At 46.0% G+C, this 18,701-nt stretch overlaps 1 protein-coding gene across 1 annotated transcript; it reads right to left on the minus strand.

Moving 5' to 3' along the window:
* Positions 1 to 1,238: 1,238 nt before the first annotated feature.
* On the minus strand, positions 1,239 to 14,674 carry USP18 (ubiquitin specific peptidase 18). The gene is made up of 11 exons (XM_050915444.1): positions 14,537 to 14,674; positions 10,995 to 11,190; positions 9,818 to 9,914; positions 8,406 to 8,551; positions 7,011 to 7,090; positions 6,046 to 6,192; positions 5,117 to 5,212; positions 3,896 to 4,066; positions 2,805 to 2,936; positions 2,291 to 2,340; positions 1,239 to 1,766 (listed from the first exon to the last, which is right to left on the minus strand). Exons 2-11 carry the CDS (start codon positions 11,161 to 11,163, stop codon positions 1,718 to 1,720), a joined length of 1,137 nt encoding a protein of 378 aa, XP_050771401.1. The 5' UTR covers positions 11,164 to 11,190; positions 14,537 to 14,674; the 3' UTR covers positions 1,239 to 1,717.
* Positions 14,675 to 18,701: the final 4,027 nt, after the last annotated feature.

Below are 18,701 nucleotides of genomic sequence, written 5' to 3' on the forward strand. Positions count from 1 at the left end.
CTTGCTAGCACAGTGCAATAAATACCTGCTAGTTCATAGAAGTGTAATTTCACAGCTATGCTCCAAGCTCTCTCAGTTCACCTTCCACATAACAACAGAAAACGGACATGATTTGGGAACTTCATCATCATCATCAAAACAAAATTAGGTTATATATAGCTACTATTATAACTAAATTAGTAATTTTAAAATGTGTTCAGTCCCACAAAAATAGCACCCTTGTAAAGATACATTCAAAGAATATGCTAGATTAGAAGGTACTTTTAGATCTCAAACTACTGGAATCACTGATCCTTTCACAGACTGTGGTACGTCAAGACTTATCACAATGAGTGCTTTGAAAGCATCACAACCAAAGTTTTTAACTTTCCTCACAGCTGAGTCTTGTGATGAGCTTTTAGAACACTCTTCTTCTGATTGTCACGTTACCAACCTTCCTTCCTAGCTCTCTCTACATTTTCCCTCCAGCTGCGTGGTCTTGCCATGGGAGCACAGGCTGAACCAACAGCACAAAGTGACAGGACTCAACAGGAGATTTAAAAATTACTCACTTTATGAAATTGTTCTCTCCAGAACACTTTCTGCTTGAGGGACATTTCCACTTCATGGGCAGAGAAGGAAGGGAGCAAGCGAGACAATTCCAGCTGGCGACCAGCTGAAGAGTACTAAAGGAAAATTCCAAAAGTTGAAGCATATCAAGGCATCTCAATTCGCCTCTTATAGCAGTGTATGGATGGTATTGTGCAAAATCACTAGCTAGTTTCAGAATCTCTGTTGCTCTGTATTGGGGTTGCGTGGCAAGGCTTTGCTAGCGGCGGGGGCTACAGGTGTGGCTTCTGTGAGAAGACACCAGGAGCTTCCTCTATGTCTGACAGAGCCAATGCCAGCCGCCTCCGAGACAGACCCGCCGCTGGCCAAGGCCGAGCCCATCAGTAGCGGTGGTAGCACCTCTGGGATAACATATTTAAGAAGCGGGGAAAAACTGCTGCACAACAGCAATTGCAGCCAGAGAGAGAGGAGTGAGAATACGTGAGAGGAACAGCTCTGCAGACACCAAGGTCAGTGAAGAAGGAGGGGAGGAGGTGCTCCAGGCACCAGAGCAGAGATTCCCCTGCAGCCCATGGTGAAAGACCATGGTGAGGCAGGCTGTCCCCTTGCAGCCCACGGGGGTCCACAGTGGAGCAGATAACCAGCTGCAGCCCATGGAGGACCCCACGCCGGAGCAGGTGGATGCCCGAAGGACGCTGTGACCCTGTGGGAAGCCCACACCGGAGCAGGCTCCTGGCAGGACCTGTGGACCCATGGAGAGAGGAGCCCACACTGGAGCAGGTTTGCTGGCAGGACTTGTGACCCCAGGCTTTCAGGCCAAACGCTTCCCCTGTACTAGAATCTAGGCATCAGCATTAAAGAAACTGGTAAGTCAGCAGAGACAAGGACTAACTTTACTATCTTTTAAGAGGAAATTAATATATAGAATCACATAAATATCAAAATTATATGAAAGAGAAAGTTTCTAGGTGCAACAGTTCTTAGATTCTTTCTCTAGCTGAGTCTCTCCTGCACTTTTTTCATAAATAAATGTGAAGGTAGAGGTTGCTGACTGAGTGCAGAATGTCTTTCTTGTGGAACATCTGTATACGTCCACACTGGCACAGAGGTGCTGAGCTCCATGGACAACACACAGCTTCCCGAGACATTCTGATACTCCTGGATAAGGCTATTGAGGATGTTTTTTCATGTAAATCAAGAGATAGGCCGTTTCTCCCCTGTGGAAGCAAAGAAAAAGCAAAACAGGATGTATGTTTGAAAATCTAGGTTGCAAGTAACCTCCCAGGTTTGCTCCTGTTCAGCTTTTTGAGGTTTAGGTCAACTGAACTGGCCCTCTCTGCTGTTCCTGAGGCAGCATATAAAGCTGACTCCCTAGCAGCGCTATAGCTTGTAGGAGAAATTATCTCCCTCCATGGGTCATTTTCTTATGATGCATCAAAACAAAAAGCATGGAGGAATCCTGACTGATGTATCTAACTTCAGTCAGGATAGAGGGTCCAAGTGGCAATCGTAAGTAACAAGACCACTGCTGCAGCCCCATTTCTGACCACTCAGTAATCCTGCAGGCTCCTGGTACAGTCACATACAGTCACATCAGAGTAACCAGAATACAAGGATGCCTCTTCTACTCTCCTGCATCCCAGGCAATATGCAGTTCAAACCATTTGTCTTCCCTCTCTTTGCTACCCTCATTCCAAATCCCAGAGCAGCACTAGGAAAACACAGAGATGTGTTTGCTTACCAGTGGAGGCTGGAATGTCCATAGGTGCATCTAACATCATCCCACGATACCTAGGGAAGAAAAACACACAAGAGGAGGCTGGTAAAAGCTCTTAAGAGATGAACACATAGTGATACCAGCACAGCAATTCTCATAAGAGTGGTGTAAGTGGTACTTCCAGGAACAAAACACCTTTTAATAAATCAGTTTATTGCTTTTACCCTTCGAGGAAAAACAGTTCCCTTGCCTCTTCTGAACACATACATTAAACAGATCTAGAGTACATAAAGTAGGGTGTACAGCGAATGGCTGCTTCTGCAAATTGCAAACCAGAACCTGAGGCCTTGTTTGGTACAGAAGCTAGAGCTGCTTTGCCCTCAGTTCAGAGTATGCTGTAGCAGAGGAACGAGGTGCACAAAGCTCTGCAGCTTCAGTTTTCTTTCCTGATTCTCTTTAATTAGGAGTCAGTCAGACTGAATGAGATCTGGAGGAGTGTCCAGGAAGCTACAAAAGAAACGTGCATTTGTCTCCTCACCTGGCAAACCTCAGAATCGTTGAAGCAATACCATTTACGTTCTGTAAGACTTCGAATATAGGCACAGTAGTGTCCACAACTAGTCGATCCTGAATGAGCAACAACAGCAAAAAGCTCATACTTCCAGGCAGCCTGTGAAGAGCCACAAAGAGTAACTTTCAGTGCAGCAATTCTCATTTGCCATTGGCTGAAGAGAAGCAGCAGTCAGGACAGCAGGAATGTGCATTTCATAAGGAAAAAGGAGAAAGATTCAACTGGCCTTGAGGATCCTGCCTTTTTCACTCTTACCCTCAGAGTTTTGCCTGCCAGCTACAGGCTGGCAGCCTCCCTGGAGATCACAGGAATGTGAAAAAGGCAGTAGGACAGCAAAGGGGGAGCAAAGGGGTTACACTGCAGCCAACACTGCACCAGCAAGGTTTTGCTGCTGCCACACTTTTCCTTGTTATTCCTCAGTAAGGGGAACAGATCCACAGCGTGGCAGATCACTCTTAGCTGCTTGGCAAAGCTGTCGTCTCCCTGCTAACTGCAACTCTGTGGCAAAAAAACACTGCATGGGAAACTGCCAGGAATGGAGTTCCCCTGTCTTGGCTTGGTGACCTCTGCAAAGCAGTAGGTCTGCTGCTCACCTGCTCACTGAGGCCACCTTGCCCTGGAGGCTGAACCACAGGGCAGACGCTGCCTCCAAGACACTGTTTACAGTGTCTGGATTTGGTCATCCGAATGAACTGTGTTTCTGTCTTTTCTTTAGTATATTTAGAAATGGAAGAAAAAAGTTATGCTAAACACTCTCAGGAAAAAAGGGATTGTTGTTTTTTTTTTAAAGCCTGGTTTTTGTCCTTATGGCAGAAAGCTCCAGTTATGGTGCCTTTGGTGATTTAATCTGAGCACAGAAAGTTGAATAATGCCTGAACCAGTTAAAACCACGGCATGTGAGACAATACCAGGCACAGGTAAAGCCTGAGACATATATTTTTAAGACAGGTGCTTTGAATTGAGGCAAGTACTGGTGTGATCTCTTAATTTTTATGAGACTTGAGCAGAGGGGAGAAGAAAATCTGCCCTTTTTAAACAGGGCATCAGGAGTATCTCACCTTTTCATTGTCATCTGCTTGGCACTGATTTTCTGTCAAGACTGCATTGAAATCAAGGTCTTGTGGGAACGGCAGATAGTGACTAAGCTTGTGAATGTAGGCTGATTTTTCAAAGCAGAAGCGCTTTAGGTGTATGGTCAGAGTCTGTGGCAGATGGACTAGCTTCATGCCCTGTAAAGCAATAACGCAATTGAAAACTAAGGAACAAACCCTGGGGAGGAGGGATGGAAACAGCCATTGCCACCCAGTGAATGTAGCATGGAGAGCAGTCGGTGCTACAGTGAATGATTGCCAGTTCCACCAGACAGCAGATGCCAAACCTTTGTAGCTCATCTGCACACGAGACACATACACGTAGTGGAGCTGTGATAACCAAGTTTCTCAACTTCAGCGTGATCAGCACCCAGCCTTGGGTGTCTCAAGGGCTGCTTCGTTTCTCATCTACTTTCTTAACCCTAGGTTGGTAGCACTAGGTAGGTGAGGAGAGGCAAGCCAGCTTCCTTGTGACATGTGGCCACTAGGCCTCCGTGCAGGACGCCAAGCTGACAGCTCATTCCTTCCAGCACTGCCTTTGTTGATATTACTGCTGCTGCCATGGCTGCTGCATATGGCACCAAGACATATGGATGCATTGTGGCCTTGGAGGCGGCCCAATGGTGAAAATGTTGTGGAAAGTCCCCTCCAAGCCTTGAGCTGAGGCAGTCTCCCTTGCACATCTCTCTCTTCAATGCACTTGCCTCTTCATGAAACAGCTAATTCATCGGCTGGCAGAAACCAATACTGTAAAAAATGGGGAGCCCAGTGGAGAGCAGGCAAGAAAGGAAATCTTTCTTACCGTATCCTACTTTTACGTGTATGCACAGCTCCCGTAAGATATTCTTGTCTACCCCTGGAGCTATGCAGCGGTGTAAAGCCGCAGAGTGGAAACACAACATAAACCAACAGGAGCTTTTCCGCTGGTACAGAAATGCTACATCCCTTGGTGACTTACATTGAGACCCATGAAAGCATTCTTTTGTTGCTGGAGTTACATCTAGAGTAGGGAACTTCCTACAGGAAAGACGCATGTGGTTTACACCTAGCTGACATTGCTGTGCTGACAAATCTTTGAGTTGTTGATCTCCTCTTAAACTGACATGGTTGAGTCCTTTCCCCATCCTTCCCAGTCCTAAAGGGAGTTCTGGGTGTAAGAGACATATGGGAAAATAATTCTCTGATTACCTGCAGAAAAGGTGTTTTCCTTCCACACTGTTCACAGAAACACATGTTGTGATCAGTCAACTCTTCTGGATGGAAAAAGTATTGCAGACAGTCCTCCTAAGAAGACAGAGGAGATTTCTTTCAAGTGAATTCCTTCAAGCTGGATTTCTATCTCTACCTTGTTTCACAGGGTACAAGCAAACAGCAAAGCTACAGAAGGCATATTTTATTCCAAGGACAAAAGATTGCCTAGCAGCCTAAAAAAAGGTACCCCATTTTTCCTAGTTGCTGCTGTGATTACATTAGTTGAGAAAAATAGAGTACCACATTTTCCACAAAAAGATGTTGATGCGTAAGTGTCTTTTATACCTAGTCCAAAGCCTTAGAGGTTTTGAAAGAGGTTCCTTTAGGCTGAAACAGTATAAAGTGGTCAGAGAATAAATAAGGTCCAATGGTCCACTGTCACCTGAAAAATCCACTGTCTATTTGTGGCAGCAGCTACATAGCCACCATCACTGCTGTATCTGGATATCAAACAGCAGTACTGATTTAACAGTAAAAGCACACTGCACTGGGCAAACGTAGTGTGTCTGGCCAGGGATTACAAGTTATCTAGGGCACCTCACTGTGGTATCTAAGGTCTCACAGGTACGCATCACTGTGTAGTATGAGTCTTTGAGTCTTACAGAGTATTTACTCAACACTCTTTTTAGAAAGGTGATTCAAGGATTTTATTTTCCATCCCCCAAATCAAACAAATTTTTTGAGAAATTTAGAACCCCTCAAAACAAAGAAGAAATGTGAATGAGAAAAGATCACCTCGAAGTCCCAGACGCCCTACAGAGATTCTAGATGAGTCCCAGGAGACACCAGTGCTGCAAGGAGAAGGCTCCCACAGCGAACAGAGGGGAATCTTCTTCCTAAGGAAACAGTGCTGCCACTGAACTTACCAGAGTCTTCAGCATGTGAGAACTGGAATCCAACACTGGGAGTGGAAGGGTTACCATGCTGCTGTTCCTCTTTGTTTCAAAAGAGCATTTCTGACAGGCCAGGTGCTCCTGTACACAGATAGTGTACAAATCACTCAGCTCTTCAACCTGGAGGGGTAAAAAAAGGCCAAAACAAGTTTTATGAAGAACACAGCTGAGGTATTTCCCTCTGTGGGTGGGAAAGCCCATGTGGATACATTACTTCACGCAATGTTACTGCTTTAAAGCTTGAACCCAGATCTGACATTGATTTACGTGGACAGGGCACGTCCCACCATTTAAAGGAGAACAACTACTTCCCTTCATCCCCCAGCAGAAGGGAAAGACACAGCCTATAACAAGATCAGACAGTTAAATGTCTGCTTCGATGCAGAATTTTACTGTTTCGTTTGGAACTGCAACAGGAGCCTGTCTTCAGTATGAATAAAACTATGACAGCGGGTTAAGGAAAAGTCACTTTTCTCTTACCTTACACAGCTCCCCTGGGAGGAACTGTCATATACATAACATACTAACAGTGACTAATTATAATGAAATGCACATGGCTGACTTCAAACAACAGAGGAGCTGTGTCAAGACATGCCAATAAATGCTTACAGAAATTTGGGAAAAAAAGAAATGCAACTAAATTCAGTGTTGCAAAAAGATCAATCTTTTTGTTATTAATCAGCTCTCCCATTAGAACGGAGAGCCTGGCATGCCCTAAAAGTAGGATGAATAAAAGTTAACTGTGATTCAAAATATTGAAGCCTATGAAATCAAGATTCCCTCTTCCATTTGAAAGCTGCGAGGAAAGATCCAAATAGAGGATAATTTTAAGAATTTCATTTAGGACAATTGTCAGTGACTGGGATTCTTCAAGAAGCAGAGGAAACCACACGACAAGGGCCAAAGGACCTGGTGTTCATTTCAGTGACCGTCCTTACCAGCTCTGGCTTTTTCATCTGCTTCCTTATCAAGTTCCAGAGAGTCAGAAAGAGCTGGGCAGCATCATGCTGCACAAACACTGGACGAACAGAAAACACAACCTCAATCAGTATTATAAAGAGCACCAAGCACAGATTTCCCACAGATGGCAAAGGGAAATTTATTGTCCCCCATTAGATCCAGTCTCTTGTTCCCTTGCCACTCCCTGTCAGGGACAGAGCTTAGACTGGAGACAAGCTCCAACGTCTCTGCATGACTTGAGCGGGCAGTGGGAAAAGATGAGAGGGCCTGAGTGCCCCATTGCACAACCCAGTGCAAAAGTCATGTCCTTGTCACTGGACGCAGGGCCAAGAGAGGAAGTGCTTTCAACTTCCCTGCAAGTTTGCAGGTACTGACTTCAGCTGGGTTCTGGTAAGATTACAGACATCCCTGACTAAATGAAGCTCAGAAAATATACCTTGCCTCATGTGCCATAGCACATCTGCAATCCAGGTAAAGCACCACTTGCTGGGATACAGGCCTTTATGAACCACACCTGAATTTTAAAGCAGAAGGACAAGGTGGGAAACTGTCAAGCTTTACAAACTCTCTTTGGGCATCTCTCTTTAATTGGAATAGAGAAAGCAGAATGCAGAGCCATTCAGTCTCAGGGGGAAAAATGATACAAATAGAAATATTCGGGTTATCTTATGTTCCTCCTTAATATAGGTCTGGGCTGGCTACCATCTGTCCCTTTCAGTGCTGTCCTGTTTTGGCTTTTATATGATAAGGATCAGGGCATTTGGCTATATCGTGTGTATCTGTACACATAAACAGACCCTCAGCATCCCACTGTCACCGGTCACCCGTGCATTTAACAATCTGCCTCCTTTGGGACCCTGCCCAGGTGGGAGGTTAAGCCAGCAAATTCTTCTCTCTGCCCTTATAACAAGGAACAGGAAGGATATGGTTTCTATCCTTGGGGATCTGGGTGAACTCGGTATCTTTTCCACACGATCCCTTCCTTCTAATAAGAAATAACAGCTGTTTCACTATTATCATGCCAGTACAGCAAGACAAATCAAGCTGTAAGCTGTCCTCTCTCCACCCTGCACAGCCCTTTCCCTCTGGCCAGTATCAGTGGCTGAGTCTTCTAGCAGTCTGATACTCTTCCCACCCTTTGGACATCAGCAAGGATATCCAGCAGGGGCTTTTTTCCCCCTCTCCACAAGTAAGACACAGCATCTCTCTCACAACTGGGAGGCAGCTATAAAGAGCACTACGTCATTGTGTACCTAACTCCTCACATTTCCGAATCTCTGAAGGAGATGTCAGAGTCTGCACTGCTTGCTAGTGCTTGATAATTAACATCCCTGGTCTGCGGACAGAGGTGGGCATGAGACAGCGCTGCTTACATTTCACTCTGTATACTGAAAGACAGGAAGCGAGGGCTGTGGGAGAAACAGCTTTCTGCTTGCCACACTGCATCTCCTCCAACAGCAGGAGCATTTGGTATGGGACATTCCTCCTCTTCGCCTCAGCATATGGTGGCACTATGATCCTATAAAGAGAAGAAGCAACATGAATGGTAATCAAGTGCTACAATGGAGAAATATTAGACATCCCACCTGAAGGAGCAGAGGTGGATAGCACAGATAGCAACTCAAGAGGAACCCGAATGGGCATGTTTTCAGCAAAAGAAGGTAAAAGGGGAAGCAGGCACCTGCACCAGCTCATCCCACAGTGCAAGTTGACAGTTTTAAAGTAAAAGGCCACAATTTTAAGTTGGCCTGTTCCTGAATAAGGGGCAAACCGAGCAGGACCTGAAGTGCTTTCTGGGCTCTAGAAACAACATCAGTTATAGCCAGTTTCAGAGTTGTTCTTGCCTCCCACATGTTCACTGCCTTCATTCTCAACATATCCTCAAAATTTCATGGGCATGTATATCATAATGCTTGTATTTCAACTATATGCCAACTGGAAAGCTCTTTATTCTGTTTAAATTATTGCAGTCCACAGGTTTTTCTAACTCTTTCTTCAAATAACAATAGTAACCTACTGTCTAGGTTATTTAGCTTTGCCCATTTATGACAATTCTCATCTCTGCATGTCTGTAACTTGTCTTCTTCCCCCTCTGCATACTGGTGAGTGTGTAAGAAATTTGGAGAAAGGAGGACTGAATAGGAATGATCCACTAAGATGATTAAAGCTGCAGTGAACTGAATAAACTGAAAACAAATCAAACCAGTTATTGTGGTTGGTAGGGATGCAGAAGCCCAAATCCTCCTCAAACAAGCAGAGAGCACAGTCAAGCAAAACAAAATAACGCTATGTATTTGCTATCTGCAACAACACTTATTCTTCTCTATCAGGTGTTAGCCAGGACAATCAGGGACCAGAGGCTATGGATCACAATATGTTTACGCTTACATGCTTAAAGTTACAAAATTAATAGTGGATACGGTAACACATGACGCATCCTTTAGTTATAACGGCCTATGAGTATACCTAGAATAAAATCATATCCTGTTATGGAAAAGAGAGATACAAGTCATAAAGACTCAGTTCAAGACTGCAGCTTACTGGTGTGCAAACGGCACATGAATCAGAGATGACTAACAAGTCAGAACACTGCAACTTCTACCTTTGCAGGCCCTAGTCTGTATATGGCAGGCACAACAAGGCAGAGACCTTGCTGAGTGAGCCGAAAGCACCTTGCTAGCACCTTGATGATCCAAGCCTTCAAATGTGCGTCCCATATAAAAAAAAGGAGTGGAGACAACAGAGCAACAATGGAAGTATCTCAAGTAGTTCAAACAGGTGGTACCTTCGAAGTATTCCTGTGAAGTGTATATTCATGAGGAACACTTGGAGCAGAGAGTTCAGACAGCAGCTCTGTCCAACGTTGTACAGCCCAATAGCTCCTGTAGGCACAGAAAAAGAGAGAGTGAGGCCTGGAGATAGGTACAAGAAAAGAAAGTGAAAATTATTTGAAAGTGGCAAACTTCTCTTGCACATATTCAGCCATTCAGTGTATAGGCCCAGCATCTTGGTCAGACCTGAGAAAGTGTTCAATCTATTCTTATGTTGCTCAAGCAGATAACATTTTTTTTTGTTTGGCAATTGACAGGAAAAGTCCAAGTAAGCCTGGATTATGATACTCAGATGTCTCCCAGTTTCTCTATTTTCAGTCCTCTCATAACTCACCTAAACATAAAATGAAAAAAACAGAAGTCAAAGGCTGCCTCTATGAGGATTTTTATTTAGCCTTTTACACAGCCAGGCCTAATAGCAAAATGAAGAGCTACATGTGGGACCACAGGCTAGCTGTCCACCACACAGCCTTCAAGTTTCTCCTTCAGCCTACCTCTGGTATTCTTCATCTCAGTTTCAAAGAAAGGAACTAGCCTGAAAGAAGTGGAAAAAGCAAGTCACAGCTGTTCACACTGCATCTAAAAAGACAGCATATTCTATGCCCCAAAGCAGTATAAGTAACCGTGGTCAGAAATTAGTTTTTCTTCTGAAGTCATCACCAAAAGGAGAGAGGACATGGAACGGAAACTCAGAACAACTCTGAAATGCATAGAGTTGGTGGTAAGGGTGGGCTATAGCTGGGCTAGGACAGTAGGTACACCTGAAATACTGATGACAGCTTTTGAGAGGCCAATCTAGTGATGCAGCAGAATAACTAGAGCCTAGTCCATGGTTTAGCAAATCCAGAAGCAATGCTGGCTGTGTTTGGAAAGAGACAGGGCCAGCATCTAGACCTTTTCAACTGCAATGGCCAATCTGAGGACTTAAAATGGGAAAAAGCTCTGAGATCCTCATGTAATCCCTTCCCAAAAACCAAAATGGTTACTTGGCAGGGCAAAATGAGAATCATCTGTATATTCCTCAGTGAAGAGGTAAAGAATAGGAGAAAATGAAGCATAAGGACAGAGAATGGAACAGCAGGCATTAGAAACAGAAAATATGAGAGTGAAGAATAGACAAAACACGATTACCATTTTTTAAGTCTGCCACACCAAAGACTGATGTTAGCCTCTGGTCTTTGGCCTTCAGCTCTTCGGCTTCCTCTTTATTGTTTTGTACTTCTGCTTCTGCCTTCATGGTCTTGCTTAGTGCCAGTTCTAGTTTCTTGCTTCTTTCTTGATGTCCACTTCTTTGTCCCATCAACAATATTGTACAAAGATAGATGGACTGCAGAAAGACACAGAAAGATCAGAAAGAGGGGGAGCACCCAGAAACACAGGATTTGTCTTTGTATTTGATATTTTCATTATGAAAAAGCTGGAATGTCAATAAAATTAGTAAGATTACTGCGATGGCATTTGGTATATTTGAATTAACATGGGTATTGTAGGTGTGTGGGCTATTGGTAAGGTAACAGACATGCAGCTTGATGGCAATTGCACATCCTTTCTTCCTTTTGTGGCTAAATAAATAAATGAACCTTCGGTTCCACAGAAACAGCTCCACCTAGCCAGGGAACTCCAGATATCCTTGTTCAAGAAGATTTGGTAAATCATATGATTAAAATTGTCCAAATGGCAGATGTTGCAAAACTCCTCAGTTTAGTAAAAGTAATGCTTTATGACCCAAAGTATCCCAAGTATTCAAAAGGGCAAATTTCACCTTCTCTAGCCTTTTGAGCTGATAAGCATTTGTTTGTTTTCTGTACTGGGCTCTCTGCATTGTTTTTAAGCGCCTTAGTCACAGCTCTACTGTGGCACTTTGGACTGTAATTTTTAAAGGCATTTAAGCACCTAAATATCAGTTTCTTTTTATGCTCCTTCAAGTGATCAGAGGCAAAGTAACTGTTTAAGCAAGAGAACCATTATAATGCCTTGATTTTCAAGGGAGTATTGAACAGACCATCACTCTGACAGTCTCTTATGACTCAGCTACTGGCTCTTTAAATAAAAGTTTTCAAAAAATCACCAAACTAAAGCAAAGTAAAAATACACAAGCAAAACAATGTAACGAATGTTCAAATGCAATTACACAAAAATAAAACTTTTTAAAAGCCCACTTCTAACAGGGAGACTGTCGTGGCTTAACCCCAGCCGGCAGCTAAGCACCACGCAGCCGCTCGCTCACTGCCCCCCCACCCCTGGGATGGGGAGAGAATCAGGAAAAAAAAAACCTCGTGAGTTGAGATAAAGACAGTTTAATAGGACAGAAAGGAATGAAAAACAATGATAATGATAATAATAATATGACAATAGCAATACTAAAAGAATTAAACTATACAAAGCAAGTGGTGCACAATGCAATTGCTCACCACTCGTTGACCGATGCCCAGTTAGTTCCCGAGCTGCGATCCCCCCTCCCAGCCAGCTCCCCCAGTTTATATACTGGGCATGATGTCATATGGTATGGAATAGCTCTTTGGCCAATTTGGGTCAGCTGTCCTGGCGGTGTCCCCTCCCAGCTTCTTGTGCCCCTCCAGCCTTCTTGCTGGCTGGGCATGAGAAGCTGAAAAATCCTTGATTTAGTATAAACACTACTTAGCAACAACTGAAAAACATCAGTGTGTTATCAAGGTTATTTTCCTACTAAATCCAAAACACAGCACTATACCAGCTACTGGGAAGAAAATTAACTCTGTCCTAGCCGAAACCAGGACAGAGGCAAAATCAGAAGAAAGGGATATGCTTAGGGAAGCATTCACAGGGGGGGAAAAACCCACAAAACAAATGCTCAGAAATTATTATTTTACAAATATTAAACAGCATGTAAAACAAACCTGAGGCCAGGTGCTGAAAGAATGAAGAAAAGCTACCAAGAAAGGGAAATAAGCAAAAAATCCCGGTTCTGCCTTTCATAAAAAGAAAATCTTTGCTTTAAAAGTATGTTACTTTTCAGGTTAACTGTGCCTAATAATGTTAAATATCAAAGTTTCTGAAGATTCAGGCAGGGAAACTAGAAAAGGATTTCCCCCCCACAATTATTACCTTTAAGCTTAAGTATACTTTTTCCCAACTGTACTTTTGGTTCTTTACTTGAAGATTACTTTTGAACTCGAAGCGTCATACACTCAGATTCACTAAATATTGTCAAATTTGCTGAGGAGTTTTATTTGGGAAAAAAAAAAATAAACTCAGACATCAAAGACAGGTTCAAGAATATTGCTTTTTATATCCAAACCCAGTGATTAAACAGCTACGCAAGAAAAGAAAAATTGGATTCGATTTCCCCCTCGGCAAAACAGAGTCTGAACTCACACTGCCTCTTCCTCTGGAAATGATTTAACGAGGCATTCAGGTTTCTGAAAGCCGAACTGGAGCAGGAGCCCACCTTTGCTTGTACTGTGAGAGCCACTGGGTTTATTTCGTGTAATATCAGGTAAGTAATGTTCACAGCCAGTGGGGATGCCGAAGGAGACAGAAAGGAGGGGGACAGGCAGAGAAGAGGGAGCTAAACAACAGCAAGGGATGTACCGGGGATGAGGCGAACTTGCAAGACACAGCTTTTGGCAAGAGAGGCAGGATTAAGGGTGGGATTAAACAGCAAGATCAGGGCTAAAAGACTTTGGGTGACTTGAGAAATAGGTAGAAAGATATTAGAAGAGGAAGGTGCAGGGGGATACAGAGATGGGAGGATTTGGGTCTCTCGTTTGATGAAACTTTCCCCCAGGCACTACTAGTGGGAACCCCAGTGCGGGAGCAGGGACACAAACACAGCTTCCCAACCCTTGCACGGAACTGCCTCATTTTGGCTATCAGAAATACAGCATTCCTAAGATTTGCACTTGACCTTCCTTTCCCTACATAAACGTATAAAAAAATTGTGAGTGAGCATAGGAATTGAGGAGCAGGCTCCCCTCTTGCCCCCGACTTCTCCTCTCTCACTGGAGGAGCAGGGTCGCTTCTCGGTTTCCTTTGCAGTCAGGGGTAGGACTCAGTACCGCTCCCTCAACGCACGTGGTTTGGCTGAGCCAAGCGACCACGCTAGCACCAGGCAGAGAAAAGGTAATGGCGATACCCTCCTCATACCCTCCACTCCGCAATCATCTAGCCCTCTCACTCGCCCTCCCTCAGCCAGCCCAGCATCCTCCCTTTCACCCTGGCCTGCTCTGCAGCCTGTCTGCCCTCCCAAGACACCGGCCTCTCACGACAAACCCCCAATGGTCCCTTCACACCCCCGTACCCCAGCCCCCAAAGCCCCCCTCTGCCTGAGGAGGACCACGACCTCTGCCCCTTGTCGCCCCTTCCCTGCCATCGTCGCTCCTTTCCCCTCACAGGTATCTTGGGGAGCAGGTGGCTGGGCGGATGGTGCTGGGGCGGGAGGTGGGCTGCGAGGCAGCAGCCCTGGGGAGGCAGTGGCCGCCCTGAGGCGCTCCTTGAAGGGCTGCTGCAGGGGCTCGAGCCCTTCACCTCCACACTTCTCTGGGACGCGACTGAAACGAGACTTCCCACTTTGCCGTCAAACCACGCGTTTGTTCGGCTCCCTTTTTTCCCCTCTCCTTGGTTTTTTTTCTTTCTCCTGGCGCACTGCACCTCTGGCTCATCCTATCTGACAAAGCAGCGACAAGGTTTCTTACCAATTCCCGCAGGACCAGGAGCGCTTCGAGCCTCGGCAGGCCCTCGCGTTCACACCGCACCTACTGACGGGCCCTCGGGGACTCGGGCACCACGTCTCCCCGCACCGGAGCTCACCTGCGGCGCAGAGGAGCACCTCAAGCCTGGCGGGCCTGCCCAGCCGCTGCGAGCCGGGAGGGCGGAGTGGGACTGCCGGGCGGGGTGAGGCTGCCCCGCCGCTTTTCTCGCCGGCTGCGTCAGAGGGCAGAGCAGCGCCCGCTCCGCCGCCTAGTTTTCATTTCCCGCTCGGCGGAGCGCAAGCACAGAAAGTGAAACTCCGCTCCGCCGCCGCCCGCCGCCAGGGGCAGCCGCGCCGCCTCACGCCGCCCCGGGCTCGCCGCTGCGAGATGGCGGCACTTCACGGCAGCGCGGCGCGGCGGGGTGGGGGTGGAAGAAAGGCGGCCGAGGCGCCATAGCCCTCTTTTGCTTAGGGGCTGCCCGCTCGTCTCGGGGGCTGCAGGGCCGGGATGAACTGCGCTGACACCGGGCTGCGACAGCCGCCCACTGGGGGAAGGCAGTGGCCCCCTCAACTGCCTCCCTGCCCGGCTCCAGCACCTCGGTCTGGTTCAGCCTGGTTTCTTCTGGGCAGAGGCAAGAGTGAGCTTTAAAGGGAGGGGTGAGAAACTGAACTCTTCAGAAAAAAAGCCTCTTCTTCGGCAGAGGCAGTACCTCAGGGGGGTTGTTCTGCCTGGACTTCGCGTGGTCACTCGTTACCTCTTAAAAGCAGACATGTCTTTGGCCTGGCGTTTGTTGGGTTTAGCCACAAAAGCAACAGAAAAGCCAAACTCTTGTCAAGGCCTTCTGTAGAAGCGAGAAATAGCTCATTTAAAATAACCCCAAATAAGTAACTTGCTTAGAAACTTAACCTATGCGGCAAACTGCTCGGCAGTTTCCCATCTGATGGTGGGCCACAGTGTACAACGGGATATACGAATGGCAGCGCAATGGTAAACAAATACTCCAGCGCCAACCTGAGCTATGAGATTTCAGGCCTCAGCGAGTCACGTATGTCCAGACAAGCAGAAGTGCTTGAGTGGCCACTTCTCCAGTATGTATGTTGGATTTCCAGGCTTTCCGCTTCATCTTGTTCCTGGTGTCTGCAGGAGGAACGAAGGGGCGTAGCACCCTGTAAGGGAGCTTTGCTTGTCAGAGGATGGCCACTGGCCCAGCTTTGCTCTAGCTGAGGAGGTGGGAGAGTTTAAAGGTAAGTGATGCTGCCCCGCAGAGCTCTGCTGGCTGGGGAAATGGTGCAGGTGACGTAGGGAGTCCTGCTATGTGAAATAGATTGAGTCTCTGGGACCCCAGAAGGGAGAGTCCCTGTGTGATTTGGCAGGGCACACCTGGCTACCCTTTATGAAGGAACTCCAGCTGGGTCAGAGACACCACGTCCTTCCCTTGCAGCTGCCACCAGACGGTCCCCAGGGACAGGTTCAAACCCTAAACCCTGCCTCTCTCTCTCTGCCTGTAGGATTGGTTTAGCAGGACATGAGGGGTTAGTGAGGGGAGAGGTGTTGCCCCCTTCCACAGGCTGTGCAGAGCTCCTGATGGCTTCCGTCTCCCTTTCTTTGCTCCCTAGAAGCTCACTGGTGTCTTTGGGGCACACCTTTGCCCCTCAGAAAAGCCTCTAATGTGAGCTGCTAACAAACTGAATTCACATATGCTATGCAGAAGCCTTCAGCTGTTGTCTCAGTAAGTTACTAAATTCAAGGAATGTCACAGAAAAAACAGGTGCGGAGAGGAAAACCATGGCTTAACATAGCCCTGACTTGCTGGCTCCTTCCTGTATTATACAGACATTTAGCAATTATAGAAGGAATTTAGGAGTTGAATGTGGAAGTCCTTTATAATATTTCTGCAGCAAAGATGCTCTACAAGGCATTAAGTGACATAAGTGTTCTTATTATTAACATACTGTTTGTTTCGGTAACACCTTGAACTAAAGAGCCAGCCCTTTGCGGGTGTGGCTAGAAGACCTCATGTCTTCGAAGGAGGATGAATGCAACCCTGATGATGATGAGAAGGGATGTTCACTGCCTCCCCTTTGTCGCATAACACAGATCACTTTGGGTGCACCTGGTGGGGGAAGGGTTATGCTAACATGGATTTATTGTGGAGAGAGGCTAAACTGTCCGCAGTTCTTCTGTTAGCACAGATGAGGAGGACAGCATGCACTCCCAGCCCTGTGTCAGGTACCTCTGTGCAGCCCCCGCCCTGCTTCACTGAACCATGGGAAGGAGACACTGCATAGGAGGCTTTCAGAGAGCATCTGGAGCCCATCAGAGCTGTCATTGTTGCAGTCCCCACAGAAGAGGTCCCAGTTGCGTACCCTCTGGGCAGGTTATGGAGAGCCTGCTGATACAACCTGGCTCTGTTGGAGGCAGCACAGCTGCCTGGCAGTCAGAGCTCTTCAGCCAAGGCAGCAGTGGCAGTGAAAATCTTCCTGAACTGCCATATGGATGGGTATGGATATCAATAGGGGCTTGTGAGAAGAAGGGTACAAATGACTCAGCACCTTTGCTGTGACTCTGGCAGAGCGTCTTGGCAATGGTTTAAATCTAGTGATGTTCCCTTTCTATTGCTAGCTTGTGTGGCATCTGCCTGACAGAAGAGAGGAAGAGAGAGAGAACAACTGCTAAGCCATAAGTTGCCTAGAGACAGTTAAACTGCCTTGGCAAAGTGCAAACTGACACTGGAGATTAAACAGGAACTAGGTCTGACGTGTCTGTGGAAGCTAGTGAAGCAGTGTGCAGCTGAAGTGGCTTTTGATAATGACATCTGTGAGAGCCCAAATGCTCGATTAACAGGAGCATATGTCTTATTTAGGAATATTTTAAGCTTTGCCTGTGGAAGTCAGTTGTGACACCCCACTTCTAAAACAGGTAATGGGCAGACGTCTGAGCCCAGAAAGTGTACTCAGATGAAGGGATGGCTAAAACTGAAAAATTCAGTGTTCGGTTCTCCAAATACACTGCCCACTGAGCATTGTGGTGTAGTGTCACTTTGACAAAAGCTGCTAGCTCCTGATAACTGCCACAGTGCTTCTAAAGTAATCTCCAAACCATTCCAAAGAGTGCATTGACTACTGCGAGAGCAGGGATCCTGATTCCTAAGTGTCCTTGCAAATAAAATAAACCGTAACATTGATAATCAGGATGAGATTTAAAAAGCTTTCAGGAAGTTAGAAACTCCACACCCAGTGTTTTAGAATGCATAAAGTACTCCACACTGGATCAATAACTTCCACTTCTTCATTGCATCGCTTTCATCAGTTTTTCAAAGAACAGAGCAAGCAATTCATCTGCCATTTTTTATCATGTTTTTTGTCTTTAACTTGCCCCCCATTTCTCCTCTCTCACTGGAAGAGCAGGGTCACTTCTTGGTTTGAACATATGTTTCATGTATGAACTTTCCTCTTTCTGGTTTTGGTCCCAATTCAGGACAGAACTGTGAGGGAAGCCATGTAAGAGTCTAAATCCCACTAGGTTGGGTAATACTTATTCATGTTGCTTCAATTTAGGTACATAATCAAGTATATCCTGAATAGGATGTCTTCCTAAACAGAGACATTTCTGGTACTCCATAACTTCATAGTTTAGTAATTTACTGATCTGGTTAATTAAATGCGTATAATGCATACACAGTATACAAGTTCAATGCGATGTTGTACTGTGAAATGTAGCTGCCAACAGAAATAGAAATCGCTACATGAAGAAGATCACAGAATCACGAAATGGTTGAGGTTGGAAGGGACCTCTAGAGGGCATCTCGTCCAACCCCTCTGCTCAAGCAGGGCCGCCTAGAGCCAGTTGCCCAGGTCTGTGTCCAGATGGCTTTTTAATATCTCCAAGGAGGGAGACTCCACAACCTCCCTGAGCAACCTGTGCCAGTGCTCAGTCACCCTCTCAGTAGAAGAGTGTTTCCTGATGTTCAGACGGACCTTCCTCTGTTTCATTTTGTGTCCATTGCCTCTTGTCCTGTCACTGGGCACCACTGAAAAGAGCCTGGCTCCATCTTCTTTACACTCTCCCTTCAGCTATTTATATACATTGGAAAGATCCCCCCTGAGCCTTCTCTTCTCCAGATTGAACAGTCCCAGCTCTCTCAGCCTTTCCTCATGGGAGAAATGCT

Source organism: Gymnogyps californianus, chromosome 1 (genome assembly GCF_018139145.2).
Source record: "Gymnogyps californianus isolate 813 chromosome 1, ASM1813914v2, whole genome shotgun sequence".
In the NCBI taxonomy this organism is placed as follows: domain Eukaryota; kingdom Metazoa; phylum Chordata; class Aves; order Accipitriformes; family Cathartidae; genus Gymnogyps; species Gymnogyps californianus.

What these genes read in the sequence shown, in the direction of transcription:
- USP18 (XM_050915444.1), bottom strand. Translation starts at nt 11,163, where the DNA reads ATGGGACAAAGAAGTGGACATCAAGAAAGAAGCAAGAAACTAGAACTG. An exon ending in AGATGAAAAAGCCAGAGCTG is followed by an intron (nt 6,193 to 7,010) that starts GTAAGGACGGTC and finishes TTACCCCTCCAG; the next exon opens with GTTGAAGAGCTGAGTGATTT. An exon ending in ACGATTCTGAGGTTTGCCAG is followed by an intron (nt 2,341 to 2,804) that starts GTGAGGAGACAA and finishes TTTCTTCCCTAG; the next exon opens with GTATCGTGGGATGATGTTAG.